The 21,908-nt window shown below is 48.2% G+C and overlaps 1 protein-coding gene across 1 annotated transcript in view; it reads right to left on the minus strand.

Moving 5' to 3' along the window:
• LOC135826628 (uncharacterized) overlaps positions 1 to 21,908 on the minus strand; it is a 52,648-nt gene that overhangs the window by 18,256 nt on the left and 12,484 nt on the right. The window contains exons 2-4 of the mRNA XM_065339230.1: positions 21,360 to 21,809; positions 8,918 to 9,087; positions 3,980 to 4,112 (exon numbers count right to left, since the gene is read on the minus strand). Of these exons, the coding sequence (XP_065195302.1) occupies positions 3,980 to 4,112; positions 8,918 to 9,087; positions 21,360 to 21,809 (753 nt within the window). The remainder of the gene's footprint in view (positions 1 to 3,979; positions 4,113 to 8,917; positions 9,088 to 21,359; positions 21,810 to 21,908) is intronic.

The raw sequence follows: 21,908 nt of genomic DNA on the forward strand, positions 1-21,908 counted from the left end.
CACTCAGAAGTCAATAAAACATCACTTTACCACTCAGAAGTCAATAAAACATCACTTTTGCCACTCAGAAGTCAATGAAACATCACTTTTGCCACCCAGAAGTCAATAAAACATCACTTTTGCCACCCAGAAGTCAATAAAATATCACTTTTACCACTCAGAAATCAATAAAACATCACTTTGACAACCGCATCGTGGATGCCGACGCACCCAGCTACGTCCGCTCGAACCTCTCTTGGAACGCCGTATCCAACAGTGCTGCCTCTTCCAAGAAGAGAAAGTACAAGGCGGCCGCAGAGGAGCTGCGAGCATCCTTCACCCCGCTGGTCTGCTCAACTGATGGTGCACTGCACACAGAGTACCGTGCGTATCAACGGCGACTTGCTATGCGCCTTGCCTCCAGGTGGGACAAGTCCTACAGCAACGTCATGTCCTGGGTGCGGATCCACCATCAGTTTGCTGTTTTCCGGGCTGTCGACCTTCGTCTCCGGGGTTCACGTCGTCGTCTCGGTGGGCTGGCAATTTGCGATGGTGTTGGCCTTGGCGTTGGCCGTTAACATTCATGCGTATGGCACTTGTTGTTGTTGTGTGTGTGTGTGTGTGTCTGTTTTCGTTCCTTTTCTTTTCAGCTGTCATTTGCCCTGATCATGCCTCATGCGTGTTTCACAGCATAGTACGTTTCCGCTCATTTTCTTCTTCAACACACGCTAGCTGTATTACTTTGTTCTTGCCCGTACAAGAGGCTTTTCCACGTGGTAAAAAATAAAAAATAAATTAAAACATCACTTTTGCCACACAGAAGTCAATAAAACATCACTTTTGCCACACAGAAGTCAATAAAACATCACTTTTGCCACTCAGAAGTCAATAAAATCGAGAGTACATGAAAACCAGAGTGTGCAGCTTGGGGCCTTTTCTGCTATGGGTATCTGTCACGGCGGAATTCCGTGATTACATCATATTTGGCGCAGATCTGAGGCGGGAAATGGCGTAGTGCGTAAAACTGAGGGCCAGTTGTGCAGAAAGAGACCCGCTTGAATCCTGCTGGTACGCACTACATCACTAAAATGATGTAATCACAGAATTCCGCCGTGACCACAACCCATCCCGGCGAGCTGCACACTCTGGTTTTCATGTGCTCTTGATAAAATTGCTGAGTGATATCACTTTTGCCACTGAGCTGGCTTCCATATAAGGGTGTTTACAGTATCTAAGTTCATGTTTCTCCCTGTTTGCCACTCGGCTGTCTTCCTTTAGACTGCCATCACACCATGGTACAAAGCGCTGTGTCTACGTCCACGTAAGGAGTTTTTGGTCGGTTGTCATGATGATCCGTATACGGGGTGAAAACGGGAGCCGAGGAAACGGGAAACGTAGACGTGGTAGGGATGGGGATACGACTTTTTGGATGAACATGCGTATGTCCCCCAGTCGTTTTTCCAAGTGACCTTGTACGTGCGTTTCAAGTTTCAAATTCCTCCAAAAACGTGACGGCGTGTACGGGCAAAGAATTGTGCCAGTTTGATGACACAACCCGTTTTGGTTTTTTCACCGCAGACGTAGACGTAAACGGGAGTCAGTGACCGTGGTGTGATGACGGCCTTATGGCAGTGCATGGTGTGCAGTCAACTTCACCTATAACGACACTCGGCGGGGCATCAGAAAAGTGTCGTTATTCGCGAAGTGTCGTTACACCCGAAGTCTCAGTATATGTATTACAGTTGGATGGGACTTTGCTCTGGGCATGGAAATTCTGTCGTTATTCGCGAATTGTCGTTATATCCGCAGTCGTTATTAGCGAAATTGACTGTAATCGCATAACCTCAGAACTGCCAGAGCGTGCCACTTCGATCTCCGAGCTACGGGCATTGTGCTTGGAGCGCCATCATCATTGCATAGGGAAAATGAGACGCACAGTGACTGCCCGGATTCCATTTCTCCTACGGGTGAGGCGCAGCAATTCCACAGAGGGCGTGCAATACACGTCGCATTCTGTATTAAAAGAGTTGAACGTGTGACGAGTCTAAAGTCGATGTGCCAAAATTCCCACGTGGCGGGCACAGCGTTTTTTTAAAGTTAACGACACTGCCATTACACACCTGTCTTCTGTTCCACTACCGTATTTCCCCGTAAGTTAGTTCTCCCCAATGACTTAGTACCCCCTATAAAAAATACAATTTCCACTGCCAAGGTTATCACCCCGAAAGACAGTTCCCCCGAAAGAAAGTAAGTTCGTACCCGTCCTACATGTACAGACACCGTACAGTACATACATCATATGCACGGACACTAGAGTTGCGCAGGCTTCCCACTGCGTGTCATTTACCCCCGATAAAAAAGTACTCCCCGAAAGATAGTACCACCCCCGAAAGTTAGTACTCATGTGGCTGCTGAGTTCGAAAGTTAGTACGTACTAACTTACGGGGAAAGACGGTAGTGCAGATGAAAAAAAAAAAATTCGACGGGTTCGCATACCGGGCAGGTCAAGAACAAGGAGTCGTACAACTCCCTGGTCAAGAACCACCTTTCCGGTATGGGCTTTCTGTGCACACTTAGAGGGACTTAAAGGGAAGTTCACCCTAAAATCAAAATTTCAGAACTTGTAGGGATAAATCCACTGATTCCAATGGCGAAAGTCCGAGGTTGATCTGAGCAACCGTTCTAATCTGGAAGTTTAGACTAAATTCGATGACGTCATGATGACATCATACTTTATGACGTCATTGAGATAAACTGATTTTCAAAATTTGATATGGGATATTATGACACCTTACTGGTATCTAGACTGGAAACATATCCCCCAGAAAGCTTGTTGTAGCAACGAAAAACGACATAAATTGGATATTCACCATCTATTCCCACACAAAGTTGATCTCTTTGACGTCACAGGGATGGGCAAATTATGACGTCATCATGATGTCACAGAATTTTGCCAAAACTTGAAGATGCTATAACTCCGGAACGGTTGCTCCAATCAACGTGGGACTTTCACCATTGGGATCAGTGCATCGTTCACTACAGGTTGTGAAGTTTTGATTTTAGGGTGAACTTCCCCTTTAACCCATGGATGGGCATTTTGCCATTCGAGCAGCTCCCATATGAGGTGGATTTGACGTCATTGCACACCCTCTCTTCGTACAAAGACAGTGCCAACTTGCCAGGTACAACACATACTCCTTTCGGAAATGTACGACAAAACACCCCTGAAATCTGGAAACCACAGAGGATATGCAATGACGTCAGATCTGCGGGGAAGTGCATCATTTTTCAAGTAGGGTTCAGATGAAAGACAATTTCATATCAGTTCGAATGGCACATCTCTCACTTGCATGCGATGAGCCAAACTTGCCGAATCGCCAATTTTATGCCCACGTTCCCATAGTGACCAGCGCACTGATGACGCACATTCTGCTTAGCTCCGTGAGAAGGAAGGTCGATCACTGCAGAATTTGGTCATTTTCATTTGGTGTATTGTATTCGCGAAGTGAAGGAAGCGCTGTGTTCCATGCTGTGAGTGCAGTGAACTGTTTGTTAGTAGTCCTCTCAGTTGTGTACAGTCAGACCACCTCGCTTATCCGGATCCCTCGCCATCCGGTAGAAAATTGTTGGTTACCGATTTACAGCATATGCCATGCACACATACAGTATGTGTGTTCGATTATCCGGTTCCCTCGCCTATCCGGATATTTTTCTGGAAAACGGATGTGTGCGGTTATGTGAGGTCTGACTGTACTGGGATGTGACACCGACATGAGAAGGCTGGAGCAGCTTGTGCTGCCGAATGCCAAAGAGCAGGATAGGAATGCACACGGCCTGCGCCAACGTGCACGCTTCCACGGCAGTGTTCTGTGTGTGTGTGGGGGGGGGGGGGGGAGAGCCTGGATGCTCACTACAGTGAAGTCTGGGTTAGAGAGGTGTGCAGTGTGAGTTACCGGCACCCTTTGGTCACGAGTCTCAGCAGGTGCAGGCGCATACTTACGTGGCACGGTGGAAACACGGACGGAGTGGAATGCACTCCGTTGGTCGTAGATTGTGGACGAGACGCTACAGTTGTACACACTGCTGGGTAGAAGGTCGGTGAGCGTGACGGAAAATGTGCTGTTGTTCACGAACTGCAGGGTTGGGGTGAGAGAGAGAGAGAGAAAGAGGGGGGGGGGGGAGAGGGAGAGAGGGATAGAGAGAGAGAGAGAGAGGGGGGGGGAGAGGGAGAGAGGGATAGAGAGAGAGAGAGAGAGAGATGGATAGATGTACAGCTACCCTATCGGGCCACGCCGCTCCCAGAAGCGGGAGACAACGACAAGAAGAGAGAAGAGAAGAGAGAGAAATCGCAAAGCATACACACACATACACACACACACACACATACACACACACACACACACGCACATACACTTAAAGTCACCAACGAGTACTGTGGAATGTTGCCGTCCTTGAGCAAGCTTGTCAAGGACGGCAATATTCCACAGTACGCGTTGGTGACTTTAACATGGATTTCAGCATGCCTGGTAATGCTGCCCACCCTCTTCAGCATATTCTGACGAGATTTGATCTGAAGAATTACGTATCCTCTGCAACACGAGTGACAGCACATTCCCAGACCATTCTCGACCTTTTCCTCCCAACAACAGCTATAAGTGGAACATGTGAAATAATTAACTTCGATATAAGTGATTACTATGCCATATGCGCTCATCTACGGATTCCGTCTAAACCTGCTCGCAAGGGAACATCAACTGTCACGGGTCGTCGTCTCCATCAGATTGACTGGGTTGCTTTCAAACTGATTTACATGGCATACTGTCTGTCGGCTTCGATGATCAAGATGTTGACTCCATGACAACTTCCTTTAACAATGCTATTCTCTCCACCCTTGACCAACATGCACCCATCACCACCCGCCGCCGTGCAGACCGGCGTCCATGTCCCTGGCTGACTCGCGAGCTGGTTGAGTGTGTCCGGAACCGAAACAGACTGCACTGCTGTCTAATGCAAGATAGAGCAAACGAGGCACTCCAGCAGGAGCACCGAGCTGCACGTGTCAAGGCCAGAAAGCTAGATAGACAGTTGAAGAATGCTTACTTTATGGATCAATGCTATACGTCTGATCAGAGGAGACTTTGGTCCGTGATGAACACTGTCACCGGATGAAAGAAGACCCGGCGAGTACCCCAGGCAGGGGCGGATCCAGAGATCTCTACAGGGGGGTTCCGGTTGAACCAAAATTGAACAGCCAAAATATTATGGAATCAGATTGTTTTGAAGTTGTGCGGTTGACACATGTAATTGCGACAATCCGATTGTGTTAGTGGCAATCGCATGCTTTTAAAACACACTACGGACATATATTTTTCCATCATCGACCACACCATAACTGCGCCCTCCAGCCGGCCTCGACACATAACGTTGCCACAGCACACCACCATCGCTGGAGCGCGCAGTTGTGGTGTGGTGGACGATGGAAAGCCTGTACAGGGCCAAATGCTGCTGCTTACCCTACATTGTATATATTATTATTTAGTACGGACACATAATCATAATATACTTGAGTTCATACATGGGTACGTTGAGAGCCAGGAATGCCGAAATAACAACTAAGTTACTTTCCCTGTCCATTTGTACTTTCGGAAAATTTTGGCATTTTTACGATGCGAAATGCTCTATAGTCACAGGACAAGAGCATCGTCTTCACTTCAGTGACAGAAACAACAACAGCGAAACAGTGTCGACAATTGCACAATCCTTCCAATGTCATCTAAAACACATCGCTGGCGCAGCACTCCGTTCCTGCGGAGGAACAACTAGTCACTACTGCATGTAATGCTGCAGCAGGTAGAGATTACTGACTTTGCTTGGGTGTCGGAGCCCTCATCTTCTGAGGAGCTTGAACTCTACGTGTACGATTCGAAGTTCGTTGAAGAGTGTCATCACTCGGAACATCCTTTCTCTTCTGCAAAAAAAATTGTCCAAGGAATACTGACCGCACCCATCCTGAGCAACAGTGAATGACAGCGCCAATGGAGATAAGTTTGGATCGTTTTGAAAGATCAACAAGGAAACAACCACCCAATGTTGTCTACAGTGTCCGTTTGTAAATCACGGACGTCAACACGAGTACAGACTACTAAAAGTACTAGACTACCGATACATGCAGTATCGATCTACCGAACGCGCATGCAGTGCACTGAGTCTGTACTCTTTGACTGCACTGACTGTGCATGTGATCGGACGGACGTCCTTTTGTGCACACATGATATTTTTCCATATTTCTCAGCACCACACTTTGCAGAATTTAGGGGGTTCCATGGAACCCCCGGAACCCCCCCTGGATCCGCCACTGTGTATGGCTATGACCTTATCTCCCTCCTCAACTAGCTCTCCGATGTTGTGCCTACTATGTCTTCTTCACAGATTCTGCCTGAACAGATGCTCATCAATTATGTTCTTGTCCTCTATCCTAGTCCAAATCCTGCCTTGCCCATGCATGACTCTCATGAAATGCCCGTACTAAATAGTCTATAGAACAAGAATATTGGATATCATACTTCTGTCATCAACTATGATAATACCCATTTCATACCTCCCCTTCATAAAATTAATACCTACTGTTTTCTTTTCTTTCCTTTCATCTTCTTTTCCGTTCCTTTCTTCTTCATACACATTTTAAACATTTTCATCATATTGTGAGAGCCGTGGGCCAATAGCCCCGGTGAGAAGGCAGTCTTGCCTGTTCATATGGTGAAGTAAAATATAGAAACAACAACAACAACAACAACAACAACACACACACACACATTCATACACACACACACACTCAGACACACAGACACACAGACACACAGACACACAGACACACAGACACACAGACACACAGACACACACACTCATACACACACACACACTCATACACACACACACACACACACACACACACACACACACACACACACACACACACACACACACCTTTGACCTTTGATGCCCCATCTCCAGTGGAGATGATAGGCTACTGAGTTGGGCAGTATTTGGTGTGACGCTTCAAATCGCCACTTCTCCTAAACGCTCTGCCGCATGCGCAATGAAAGTCCTTCGGTGCCAGGGGAGGAAGACGATGTTGATGGACCCGCCTGCGCCATTCCGGCGATCTTGTGCGAGCCGATACCACTCGGACTCCGGAATATCCAGCGAGCGCAGATCACCGACAATCGTGTCTCGCCAACGCTTCTTTGGCCCATGCCGTGGTCTGGTTGCCTCGAGCTCCCCAAACAACACTTGTTGAGGAATCCGGGCCGCGTCCATACGAGCAACATGACCCAGCCAACGCAGACGGTACTCACGCGGGAGAGTGCCAATGTCCTCAGGAAGACGCGCTCTCTGGGCTAGATCAGCAGTATTAAGATGACGGGAGTGCTGATCGCTTCTTGAGACTCCCAAGATGGAACGGACGCATGAGCGATGAAACAGATTCAGGCGATTCATCTGCTGGGCCTTCATGGGCCAAGTCTCTGCTCCATAGAAGAGGGTAGGGAGGACAATGGCCTTGTAGACAAGACGCTTAGACTTAATGGATAGGTCGCTACACCCGAAGATTGGCTTTTGGAGAGCGCCAAAAGCACGAGAGGCCTGGGCAAGACGGGAGGTGAGCTCCTTGTCCAGAGCACCGTCTGCACTCAGGACACTGCCAAGATAGGTAAAGCTGTCCACAACCTCCACGCTTCCTCCATCCTGAAGATCAATGGAAGGTGGCGGGTCAGAGCAGTTCACCGCCATGGCCTTGGTCTTCTGGACGCTCACAGTTAGACCCCAACCCGAAGCACAGGACACAAACTCGTTTGTCATCGTCTCCACGTGGCTCAAAGAGGTGGTGTAGAGAGCCGCATCATCAGCAAACTGGGACTCTGTGACGTCAGTGGAGGCCAGTCGAGACTTGGCGGTCCGATCTCCAACAAGCTTCCTGCCGACACGGTAGCGGACCCGTACACCCGGAACAGAAGACTGGCGATGCCACGAAGAGACCACTGCAGAGAAATACAGATTAAAGAGCGTAGGCGCCAGTGTGCAGCCCTGACGCAAGCCATTCCGGACGTTGATGTTGTCCGTGACGACGTTAGGGAGCCGAACACGCGCCTCCATGCCTTCATGGAGCGACTGGACAAGGCCAAGCAGCTTCGGAGGAATGCCCAGATTGCGGAGCACAAGCCACAAAGCAGACCGCGGAATTGAATCATAGGCCTTGCGCAGATCGACGAAAAGCACATGTAGCTCAGAATCGTGCTCCACTGCCTTCTCCATCAGTTGTCTTGCGGTGAATACCATGTCACTGCAGCCACGGCCCCTACGGAATCCGCACTGGGAATCCGGCAGAACATCCTCTGCCACCGCCTGCAGGCGACCCTGAAGAACACGAGCAAAGACCTTGCCGACCACATCCAGGAGGCTGATGCCACGCCAGTTATCGCAGGACCGTAAGTCACCTTTCTTGGGGATAGGGACGATCTCTGCGTTTCGCCAGTCAGACACGGCAGAACCGCAGGTCCATACCTCATTGACCACATTGTGGACGCGCTCATGCAAGGCCTCGCCACCAGCAAGAATCATCTCCGGGACAATTCCAGACTGTCCACCCGCAGTGCCTGGGTGTAGCTTCCTGATCGCCGATACCACTTCCTCAAAAGAGGGTTGTTGAGTGTGTTTTTACACACACACACACACACACACACACACACACACACACACACACACACACACACACACACACACACACACACACACATGCACACCCGCACACTCACGTACACACACGCACACAAATATCCGCACCTCCTCCCCCCCCCCCACACACACAAGCACGAGCAGCAAACATAGATTCGCCCGAGGGCGCGGTAGTCAATGACAACGGCACGCTTCGACAAATACATACATAGTCTTGAGTGCGTCGCGGTGCTCCATTATTTGCCGTTGAAGAATGACACCAGGCTACGAAGCCGTCATGGCTGATATTACCCGGGATGGGTGCCTCCCAGGTGAGCTGAAGCGATGTTAATGTCGGGCTGCTTACCACTGCAATGTTCTGCGGGCGATTAGGAGGATCTAAAAATGAAATGAAAAAAACTCGGATGTTGAGCCAATTGTAAATTATCATGTAAAGAGAAAAAGGATCTATGCGTTACTAGTTCTGTTTAACAGTCTACTTGTTGTCGCACTATCTGATTGCATATTATGATCTCGTTACCTTGGTTACCTTGGTGGACTGTTAGTCATAACTAGTAACTTATAGGTCCTTTTCTCTTTACTTCGAAGTACATGAAATGAAATTATAATGGTATAACAGGCAAAGCCGTCACAATGGAGAGAGAGAGAGAGAGAGACAGAGAGAGACCGAGAGAGACCGAGAGAGAGAGAGAGAGAGAGAGAGAGAGAGAGAGAGAGACAACTACTACTAGTACTCAGGGGCGTAGCACCCGCTACGACTGGTACGACCATGGCCGTACCACTTTTCGAAAAGTGTGGTCCGTCCGGAACGTGCAAAACCGTAATAAAAAAATCGGGATCCATCGATGCATATGCGCATCTTCCTTTGACCTTTTTCCTGACTCGTACTCGTAGATCTACTCGTTGATCTGCCATGCATCTGCAGTCTTACTGAGTACTGTTCTCGACTCGACTGCACGCTGCACAGTCATACACAGTCATGCACAGTCATGTCACGTCAGTGCAGTGCATACGATACTGCCGTCGCGACTCGTAGATCTACGAGTACGAGTCGTGCGTGCCAGATACTGGATACTGCACTGGCATGGTACATGTCTATGCATGATCCTATGCATGATCCTATGCATGATCCTATGCATGATCCTATGCATGATCCTAGGTCCTGCCTTGCTTGTTGTACTGAACTTTTGCAAAAAAAAAAACAAAACTAGGCCAGGAAGTTGCACGGTACGGACTCTTCGGTCAGTTCGTTTTGAGATCGGTGATGGCGGAGGCACCTTGGCCAGAAGTTGGCGAAGAGCCGTTTCAGCCAAGAGGCAACGAGTTTACGAAGCGAAGCTACGGAGTGAAGGTAGTTGTGTTTCGCCGTTTTCAGCCCGAGTGGTTTGATCAGTTCCCCTGGCTTCACTGGGACGTTGGCAGCGAGAAAGTGTTTTGCTACGATCTCTGATCTGATCTCTTCAGGAAATGCGGATTTGACATTTATCTCGACAGGCTTCCAGAATTGGAAAGAGGCAAAGCGAGTGATAACAAGCCACGCTGTGTCAGGATGTCACAAAGAGGCTGTGGAGCGCTTACAGCAAATCCCTCAAGCGGTCGGTGATGTTGGGAGCTGTTTGACTCACAACTAGCGAAGCAACGACAGCAACACCGCCAGTGCTTCTTCAAGATCCTGCGGGTGCTGAAGTTTCTGGCCAGGCAAGGACTTCCTCTTCGAGACGCAACTAAGGAAGATGGTGAAGTTGACGGGCACTTCATGCAGTCGCAGCTCCTACGTGTCCATGCACGTCTCTTCTGACCATGAAATTCTATGACTCAAGGAGGCTCCAACCTTCTGCGCTGCGCAGCCGGTCTGGCGCTCTGTTTTTTGCAGGCAAAAGTCTTGTTTTTGCCGATAAGTGCGAAAAGTTGGGAAATTCCCATCTCAACTTACTAAAATCTGAACTCCGCGATCGACAGTCATATCAGAGAATATTGTTTCATTCTTCACCTGTAGTCTTCCCTTGGCCCCATCGAGGTTCCTGTTGTTTTCTCTTCCGTTGTGTCAGTGGATATCAGGGCATGTTGTCAAAAGCATCGCTGGTGTGAGCAAGAAGTTGACTTCACAGCTCGATTTCTCGAGATCCTGAATAATTTTGCTTGACGAAAAAATGACCAAGGAGAACAGAGCCAAGCGTCTCGATGGCTGTGTAACACCAGGGACCAAAACCTACTGTAAGCGCGTTTTGGAGAGAGAGACTGAAGTGGGTGCACAGACTCTGGTAAGTGGATCCACTTCTAATTCTCAAGTGGCGAAATATATTGCTACGCTGAAAACATTGCAGTCTTGAGTGAGTGGTAAATCGTTGGTGAGCTACTGCTCAGTGACTTGGGCTATTTACGAAAGCTGTGACCTGTCAGCTGCCAACGTCATCAGCAGTAAGTCATCACCTGCGTCCACTTGAATAATATAATGTGCATAAAATGCAGCACTGAAAATTGAGTATGTTGTTTTGCAGTACTATTCTGTCAGAGTGTGAAGTATTTTGTAAATGTTGTATTGTACAGCACCAGTGATTTGAAATTTGAAAAAAAAACTGTGCCAGAAGTTCCCAGAACGCAGGATTTTGTGTCCTTTTTACAAAATTTTCCTGCGGGATGTCCCCCGAACCCCCCCTCTAACACGGCCTTTGGCCGCGCCGACCTTTGGTCGTACCACTTCCAAAAACCCTCCTACACCCCTGCTACTACTACTACAGTTGTCCCTCTCTAATCCGGCACCTTTTGCAACATCATTTTCTGCTGGATAAACAAGGGTGCTGGATAATCAAATCCGGCCCTCCAACCCGGCCCACCTGTTAACATACATGTTTGTGTCGTACGTCAAAACGTAGGGATTTTCTGTCTGTGTCATTCCAAGTACTTTGTGGAACGCATGTCTTCAACATACACTTGGGAATATCCTATGCACTAGCATAGGATATTCCCAAGTGTATGTTACATGTGTTGTGTATGTTACAATGCTCCCTGACCGTATGCGAAGTACAACTGCTGGATTAGAAAATCGAATTATGTAAAGTTTGAGTGATTTGTTGCAGAAAATCGCTGCTGGAGGCGGAATTCAAGTGCTGGATTAGAGAGAAGAAAATGAACTGAAAAAATCCGTTTTTCCAAAAAGTGTGCTGGTTTGCAAGGGTGCTGGATAAACAAGTGCCGGATTAGAGAGGAACGACTGTACTAGAAGCAGAAACGGGCCAACCTACAACCAACGTGTGATTGATGTTGAGCGAGGCACCTTCACACCTTTGGTTTTCGCGACCAATGGTATGTGCGCTTCCGAATGTTCCCGTGCTCTAAAGAACATTGTTCAGCTCATTGTCGAGAAGCAGTCAGAGCTTAGTTACGCAATAGTAACGTCGCATTTGCGCTGCAGGATCTCATTAATTATTTTACTCCGCTGGCTGATTACTTGCTTTCGTGGGCGCAGAGCTTCATACTGCCCAAAGCGTGTAGCAATTTCATTCCTGGACCAATCCCAGTGCAGAGCTTCATACTGCCTAAAGCGTGTAGCAATTTCATAACTGGACCAATCCCAGTGCAGAGCTTCATACTGCCCAGAGCGTGTAGCAATTTCATTCCTAGACCAATCCCGTTTGCTCGGCTGTTGTGAGTGGAAATATAATTATAAGGCCCTTCATATGTTGTGAAGGCCTTCTGGTAATCTCAATATCTTCCTGCTGTAGGTATACTCACGGTGACTATGTAATACAATAATATTTGCCTGCACCGTTGTGGGTTCATACATGAATAAATGAGCTAAAACATGACCACAGCTTTTTTTGGAAAAAGTCGAGAAAATCGCGATTTGAATTCCACGGCAAAAAAATACGAAGTGCAGTGCAACGCGAGTCGCTGTTGTTGTTCTCCTTGGTCGACTGGACTGTTCCGGATGCAATTCTTTGTTGCAAGTAAGTTTATTTGTTTGAGTTTGTATTCCATGTTGCGCTGAGTCGCCTAAAGCTGATCGTCATCGATGTATCGACGGAAGAGCCTAGTAGTAGTAATGTACTGCGGGGCGGAAGAAGACGACATCCTCGCACTCCATGCGCAGGATAAAATATTTTGAGGATTCAGGTCGGAAACAGAAGGAAGACGATGATGGCTACAGCGACGAGTCATTTGAGGGTGACACTTTCATCGAGCGTATAATAATTGATGCTGGTAGTCCCACGATCTGCAGTGACGAGGAATTCTACTCTGATGACAACCTGGCAAGCGATTGGCATCGACACTGACTTGGGAGGTGAGTCGGCCGGTGATTTGGTCAGAACGGACATTGCTGCACATATCCGGAACAAGAGGGAGAGGGTACTTGCCAGGGCGATCCTTTGGCCATGGCACTGTTTGCGCTGGCTATTAGCCCTATGATCAAACGCCTGTCAAGTGACCACCCATCTATTGGCCAGTGCTGGTACGCAGATGACGGCAAGGCTGGTGGAAGGATGATGGACGTGCACAAGTTCAAAGGGCTGGTTGGCTTTGTCTGACTTTGGACCGCAGTATGGTTATTTCCCCAATGCCTCAAAGACAACACTCCTTGTCAAGCCGGACTTGGAGCGGGCGGCCGTTGATATGTTCGATTCCACCGGTATTGCAATACGAACTGGTGGAGCGAGGTACCTGGGAGGTGCTGTTGGCCAGTCGACGTTCATTGCCGATAATCTCGATAGCCACATTGCGAGTTGGGTGCGGGAGATGAGCCTCTTGGCTGACATCTCACTTACACAGCTCCACGCCGCATATTCCGCATTTGTCCATGGTATGAAGAGCTAGTGGAATTATCACATCCGAAGTCATCCAGGGTTGGCTTCTTCGTACAGACCACTGGATGATGTTATAAATAATAAATATATCCCCACATTAACTGGCCGGACTGAGGTTTCTGATTCGGAGCGGAAGCTGCTGGCATTACCAGTGCGATATGGTGGCCTCGCTATTCCTGTGGTGTCGGAGGACGCAGAGGTGCAGCGCCGTATAAGTGAAGTTGTCACTGGGCCCGTCGTGTGAATGCTGCGGTCGGGGTCCAATGTGTTGACGCCGGCTCGGATTGTTTCCGACACCAGCCTTCTCCGGAGAGATCAGAACAATCAACGTGCTGCTATGCATAGGACCCAGCTGTCAGAGCTGGCCCCTGCCCTAAGTGGCCCTCAGCGTGTTCTGCTGGAAACCTTCAGAGATGCCGGTGTGGGAAGTTGGCTTACGGCGGAGCCGCTTGCCCCCTGTGGATTCGTCCTGAACAAGTCCGCCTATCGTGATGCAGTGGCAATTCGTTACGGCTGGCCACTGGATGAATTACCATAATCTTGCGTATGTGGAGCGGCCATGACGCTCGATTACGCTGCGGTATGTCCAACAGGGGCTACCCTAGTCTGCGCCATAACGAGATTCGGGACCTGTTGGCGGAGGTGTTTTCGGCCGTCATTTCAGATGTAAGGATAGAGCCTACGTTGCTGCCTTTGACTGGTGAGTCATTGGATTGTGCCACTGCCAATCGTTCTCCTGAGGTTTTTTTTTTTTTTTTTTTTTTTACTGAATACCACAGTACCATCAGATGCTGCACAGCGGGGGCGGTGGCATATTGGATGGAAGTGGGGGCGGGGCAGAAGTAACTCCTCCGACCAAAGGTCTCGGAATCATTGTTACTCCTGTGCGCCGATACATAGGAGAAAAGAAACATGTGCATCCAAGAGGGGAGCACTGGCTTTGCAAACGATAATGGGGAGAATTTGAGATTGGGATAGGACAAAACAATAGTAAAAGCAGTGCACCGTAGGAAGATGGAGTGAACTGATAATCGGGTTTTAAGGCTGAGCGAAGGGGATCAAAGAGGGGTAGAAGGGAGCTGGAGTGTGGTCAGTATAATTAGGCTGGTGTGTTGGCAGAGATCATAGCCTGTCTGTGGCCCACTCCCACTTGCTGCGCCGCAAGTGGTCGTTGACGTTTTTCTTGAACGTGTGCATGCCTCTGCGAGAAGGGGGAGACTGCAGAAGGGTAGGTGGGAGCTGATTCCACGTTTCGATGAGGGAGTGGGGAAATGAGCGGAGCGTGTTGTTTCGTGCCTGAGGGGGAAGGATACTGGTGAGTTGCGATGGATGATGTGTTGCAGATCTGGTTGTCGCTCGAGTAGGCATGCGGTGTTGCGGTGCGGCTGCTGATGGTGGCAGAATGGCTTTCACCATTTCCGGACCCTCCACAAAGTGCAGCTTGTACAGAAAGCAGAGCCCTGCTACGGTACGGCGAATGTCGAGGCTCGGGAGGTATGCTCCATCTCCAATTATGTGCAGGGCACGGCGCTGGATGGCAGTGAGGCGGGCCAAGGTGGTGGGGGCTGCGCTCATCCACACCAGCATGCCATACTCTAGCACAGGGCGGACAAAGCCACGGTACACGATTGCCCGGTGCTTTGGGTCTAGCACAGTCGATGCCTTACGGAGGAAGCCGAGCCGCTGGGCTCCGCGTACTGCAAGCTGTCGGATATGGCTGCGGAATGCCAGCTGCCTGTCGAAGGTGACGCCAAGAAGCTTGAGCTCCTCTACTTCTGGCACGACTGCTCGGCTCATTTGGACATTTGTGCAAGGGGCTTCTGGTCTCGACAGCAAGATGCATTTTTTGATGTGAGGGTCACCCACCCCTCGGCGTCCTTGCTGTCGAGATCGGATGTACTTGCCCAGTTGTCTTGTAACGAAGCACAGAAGAAACGGGCCTACCTACAACGTGTGATTGATGTTGAGCGAGGCACCTTCACACCTTTGGTTTTCGCGACCAATGGTATGTGCGCTTCCGAATGTTCCTGTGCTCTAAAGAACATTGTTCAGCTCATTGTCGAGAAGCAGCCAGAGCTTAGTTATGCAATAGTAATGTCGCATTTGCGCTGCAGGATCTCTTTTATTTTGCTCCGCTGGCTGATTACTTGCTTTCGTGGGTGCAGAGCTTCATACTGCCGTAAGCGTGTAGCAATTTCATTCCTGGACCAATGCCGTTTGCTCCAGTTGTGAGTGGGAATATAATTATAAGGCCCTCCATGTGCTGCGCGCGGAGGCCTTCGGGTAATTTCAATATCTTCCTTTTTGGCCGGCTTTCCAAGTTGCGCTATTGCAAATAGTGATCTGCTTTGATAGTAGTGACTGCTAATAATTGCCTGGATTTGACTCAAGTTTGGATTTTTCTTCAATCATCTTTCCGATCACATTATCATGGATTTTCAATAAAGTTCTTTGAATACTACTACTACTGCTACTGCTGCTGCTGCTGCTGCTGCTGCTGCTGCTGGTGCTGGTGCTGGTGCTGCTGCTGCTACTACTACTACTACTACAGTGAAGCTTGGTTATAACGACAGATCAGCTACAACGACAAAAAAATCCATGGCAGCAGCAATTTTGTATTGATTTGTGTACAAAATAGATCGGTTGCAACGACAACTCGAATAACGACAAATCGAGAATAACGATCAAATTGTCATGCACCGTAGTGTGAAAATGGGTCAAAATAACGACATTCTTACGACTGCGACGTACGATCGATTCTGGCTTTCACAGCTGCCTCGAGTAGGGCCAGACAGATCCTGCCGGCAATTCTTTCGGCAAAATATCGAAGAATTGAAAGAGCGGAAATTGCCGGCAAAATCGGAGCAAAATATCGAGATGTTCGGTAAAAGCGATGCCTGATACTTGGATTTCCTTGTTTCTTACCCGTTCAGCAGGATACACTGCCCAGGACGAGATTATGTCACCGAAATATCTCTGGGATTCACTGTGGATCGACTTGATTTTGGAAGAACTCAGGGACACGTGCGTTGAAACCCTTGTTGAGAAACCGACCCTGCGATTTTTATGAAGCGTTGTACGGGATTGTATGGGAAGTGGATATTAAACACGTTTTTCCGGAGCAAAATGGAGCAAAATATCGAATTTCTTGTGCCAGGCTCGGCAAAATATCGAAGATTGCGCAGCAACATTTTGCCGCAAAATATCGAGGCGACCGGAACAGAATCTGTCTGGGCCTAGCCGCGGGACGGGTGCACAAGATCGTACAGTGCAGTCTAGTGCAGGGTATTGTACTACTCCCTGGTCTAGTGTACATCGACTGTACACTGCACTGCACTACACACTCGTGCACGCCCGGAAACTTCAAAGGAGTGTCGACATGTCGTAGATCTACTGACGGTAAAATACGTGTACTGTGTAGTACAGGTGTAGTGCGCACTTACCCTCCAATACCTTCCGTATCTTCTGCGACGGATTTTCGCAACATTCGCCATGCTTCTTTCTCCGAGAAATCACTTTCTCAGTTGCCGTTGGACCAAAGACTTGGAAGTTCGAGATGTCTCGCCCTGTCTCTGTTGGAAAGCGAAAGCGCTTCTCCTACGCGGAAAAGTACGCCATTCTGCAGGAGCTGGACAAAGGTGCAAAGCGGACATTCGTTCAAGAAAAGTATGGAGTCGCGCACGGTTTTTCTTTTTTCTTTTCTTTTTTAACCCTTTAATAGGTGCCGGTAGGTCGATTTCGACCTATGCTGACAGTGCTTACTAAAATCGAGCACAGAGCCAGTCTCGTACATCGCAGGTGCCTGATTTTTTGTACAGAGACCCTTCAGTAGCTGGCCTGTAGATAGCAATAGAGAAAGTAGGGGGGGGGGGTTGCATTTGAAAAAGTCGAGTCGTGATCAACGACGATCGCGCAGATCAGCGGAAGTCAATCGAGCGTGGCAGCCTACGCACGCGTCCCGCAACATGAACAAAACGTTGCTGTTTCGCTTCGTTTTCGACTAGTACAGTTCATGGCTACTACAGCTGACCTCCGTCATGGATGGTGCAAGAGCGCTTGAGTTGTTTGAAGAGCTGGAGGCCGATGATGCCCCTGTAGAAGAAGAATCAGAAGACGATGATGGTGAAAAATCTGACGCTCTTTTATCTGACGGAAACCTGCCGTCATCAGATGAGGAAGACCGACTCAACGATGATTTGGTTTTCGGTGAATTTCTTGAGAACGGCAGCTCTTCAGATGAGGACAAAATTTCCCACGATGAGCTTCAAGAAGCTGTGGGGCGAGGACAAGCGCAGCCAGTTCGTGGACGTGCTCCGCTCGCGCTGCGCGGAGGAATTGCTCGCGGCGCTGGTCGAGCTCAGCCAGCTGATGGAACAGCTGATCGTGGCGTGCGTGGCGGAGGCCGTGGCGCAGGCCGTGGACGAGGTAGTGGATTCGGCGTGCTGAGTGGTGTTGGCGACCAAGATGTTCTTGGACCAGCGCAGAACCCTGACCCTATTGTAAATTTTTCCGACTTGAAAATTCAAAAATCGGACTTTGCTGTGTATTGCCATTCAGAATACATACTTTTGTCGCTACATCATCTAAACGGTTGCGGAGTTATAGGCTTTCCAAAAAATTGAGCCAAAACTACGAAAAATCTAAAATTCAGTCAGGCACCAAAGGGTTTTAATGGCTTTCTCTTCTACCTCGAATGGTTTACAATCTGTATCACAATTATTTGTGGGTTCAGCAATAAAGGATGTGTACTACTACTACTGCTACTGCTACTGCTACTGCTACTGAGAACGTTGACTTTATTTGATAACAAACTAGGTGTCGGAATGAAGAATTCAAAAAGCGGAAGCAAAGAAGGCAATGGTGACAAATCCAATCAAGTATATTGTAGATAGGAAAATCAAATCAAATAAATAGGAAAATCCAATAAGAAAACAAAATAAAAGAATCAAGTCAACTGTCGAATACCAAAACAAAGAGTAAACTGCTACTGCTACTACTGCTACTGCTACTGCTACTGCTACTGCTACTGCTACTGCTACTGCTACTGCTACTGCTACTGCTACTGCTACTACTACTACTACTACTAGAGAGAGAGGGAGATAGAGAGATGATACGGATAGATTGATAGATAGATGGATAGATCGAGAGAGAGAGAGAGAGAGAGAGAGAGAGAGAGAGAGAGAGAGAGTGAGAGAGAGTGAGAGAGAGTGAGAGAGTGTGTGTGTGTGTGTGTGTGTGTTGTTAGGGTGGGTTTATTATATTTCAAATACTGCTACATGCTGTCCCACTCTGCTGCTGCTTCCACGCCATCCTGCTGACCATACGTACCGGCCAGTTTTGTTGACAATGAGAGATGTTAACTGGCCATGACGATCAATGGTCACATGCAAGTGTTGGTTGGAAAGGCGATAGGCGCCCACCAACTCCTCGGCAGGCTCGACAACAGCAGTTGAAGCCTGCGATGTGGAGAAGATAGTCTTGCCACATGCGATGACGCTATATGCGTGGAAAAATATAAAATTCGGCTGAACAGGTCAAAAACAGGACGAAAAGTTGTAGCGTAATATATTCGTTAGTGATCCCCTGAACTATCTGTGTAGAAGGAAAACGTTTTGTCAGTTCAGTTGTTTGGCGCTAATCCTTGTGAAGGTGCCAGGAATGCTGCTCCTCATTGATGTTTTCATTCCCGTAGCTATGCAGAAGACGTTACTTCAGTAACGTTTCGCTCATCCATCAAATTATACCTGGGGTTCCCTGTAAAAAGGCGCTGACGCCTGTTGGGAATTCCCTAGTAAAAGAAGAATAAATAATAAATAATAAATAACGTCTGCCGCTAGCCAGGCTCCCTGACACAGCTTTAATTTGGTGTTTGTTTGTTTGTGTGTTTGTTTGTTTGTTTGTGTGTTTGTTTGTTTGTTTGTGTGTTTGTGTGTTTGTGTCACGCCTGGCGCTATCCCATATCTGTCCCGTACCGTACCATCAAACACAGCTGGCCACATACAGCTGGCCGCAATATTCAAATCGGGCTTTCAAACGCAAGATCATAACATGAAGCAACTTGGAAGAATGGGTATGAATGCGAAGTGTATGGGGGGAATGCATGTAGGGCGATAGTGCGGGTTCGAATCCCAGGTTATGCCTAAAAAAATAGGATAATTGAAAAATTTATAACATCCTTATGCTTTTTTTGCCTAGGTCATCAAGGCGGTAGACGGTGTCGTATTATCCTCGACCGTACCTGTCCCGTACCGTACCATCAAAGACGGCTGGCCACAATGCATATTCAAATAGGGCTTTCAAATACAAGATCATAACGTGAAGCAACTTGGAAGAATTAGTATGTATGCGAAGTGTATCGGGGGATGCTTGCAGGGCGATAGTGCGGGTTCGAATCCCAGGTTATGTCTTAAAAAAAAAGGAGAAATTTATAAGAATTTATAACATCTCTATGCTTTTTTTGTCTAGGTCATCAAGGCAAAAAAGCATAGCGTAGGGCCCTGAGCTTCCAAGCTCTCTTGTTATCATATCAATATGTTTTAGTCATCTCTTCACCTTCACCCTGCTTTTGACCTGTCCAGCTGAATGTTCTTTCCACACGTATAGCGCGAGGTTCTCGATCTATGCTGTTGCTGTAGCCCTGGAAGTTGCTGTGTTTTGACATTTTTCCATTATCCCTTGTACTTACCCATGATGAGAAGGGAACGAAAACACGTTCGGTTACTAAGTTTGCTTCACTGGACTGTGTGGGTTGCGTCAGTGCTGACACTTTGTTCGAGATGAAATTAACGGTGATAAAATTAGGGTACAGTCATCTTCGCTAATACCGAACGGTAATTCGCGAATAACGACAGAATTTCCATGCCCAGAGCAAAGTCCCATCCCACTGTAAGACATATAATGAGACTTCGGGTATAACGACACTTCACGAATAAGGACACTTTTCTGATGCCCCGCCGAGTGTCGTTATATGCAAAGTTGATTGTAGATGTCTGTGTTGTAGTACGTTATTTTGTGTACGTCGTGTGTACGTCATGTTGGTGAATGCGCGTGTTGCTGTGGTGTGAAAAGCAGTCTTCGTCTTGAGTTCGTCACGTCAAGTTGTGTTTCCGTAGTCGTCTTGCAATAAATAGTCTTTCAAGTGTAGTTATCGTCGTCCCTTTGTATAAGTGTGGAGATTGCACGGGACTGGGAGCAGGTCGAGAATAGGCAGTAACAACATCTGTATTTCATGGCAAAAAATGGGTGTGTGTGTGGCTTATACTCCAGTGCGGCTTTTACACTGGAAAATGCGGTGAGCCGCATAAAGCTCTTTTTGTGATGTGCGATGTGACGATACAATGCGATGTGATGCATTGCGATGTGAACTTGTGAAATGCCATTCACAGACGATGTCAGCGATGTGACGTAGCCTTGCTGATTTGACGCGAAGTTCAATGCAGGTGAGTATGTCACCATGGTATTCACAAACATGGCTGGGTGTGAGTACGTCACCGTGGTATTCGCATGGCTGGGTGTGAGTACGTCACCATGGTATTCGCATGGCTGGGTGTGAGTATGTCACCATGGTACTCGCATGGCTGGGTACAACGTGTTGCAAATCTACAAGCAACTCCTGAACTCTTTGCACAACTTTGTGGCAGAAAAAGGTCAAAATTGTACGTCGCATCGCTTGTTGCACCGTGAAAGTTGAGCCAAGCTCAACTTCTGTGATGACCTAGCTACGACAGGTGCGCGAGCTGCGAGATGGATGCGATTTGGGGATTTCCAGGTTTCGCTGCCGGAGGGGGAGGAGAGGGAGGAGGAGGAGGAGGAGGAGGGGAGGAGGCGCAGACACAACAACATGCCTACCCTTCACAATCAGCTGGACGAAGAACAAAGTAGCATCAGTCGTTACGACCGTATCGATCAAATTGCAATCCCTGTGAAATGTTTTCTTCCGAATGCACTTATCCCTTTGATGTGATTGGTACTGGGACATTTCCATGCACTTGCTGCGACCCTTGTCCACACATGCCGTAAAATTGTGCACCCACTGGGCGGGATCACGTGGTACGACACTGATGCAGCCGAGCACAGTGCCATTGTCCGCCTCTTTGAACCTGCGGATGTGAACGCGCTGGTAGTTGAAATCGTGCAGTGTCACGTGGTAGTCCATTGAGGAGTTTGACTCGTTAACAAAGTAGCGCTCGTTCCGTGCTGCGTTGAACCAACTGGCCTCTTTACCGACAAGACCTTCAAACAACTTACACTCGAAAGGCACAGTCTTTCTTTCTCCAGCATGCAGTCGAAATGATCGAACTGAGAACAGAAAGGAGCAGACAAGAACACACATGTATCGATCATTATCAATTTTAGAACGAAACACTCTGCGTCCGTTCTAGAGCCTAGTAAGAGCTA

Source organism: Sycon ciliatum, chromosome 10 (genome assembly GCF_964019385.1).
Source record: "Sycon ciliatum chromosome 10, ocSycCili1.1, whole genome shotgun sequence".
Lineage (NCBI taxonomy): Eukaryota > Metazoa > Porifera > Calcarea > Leucosolenida > Sycettidae > Sycon > Sycon ciliatum.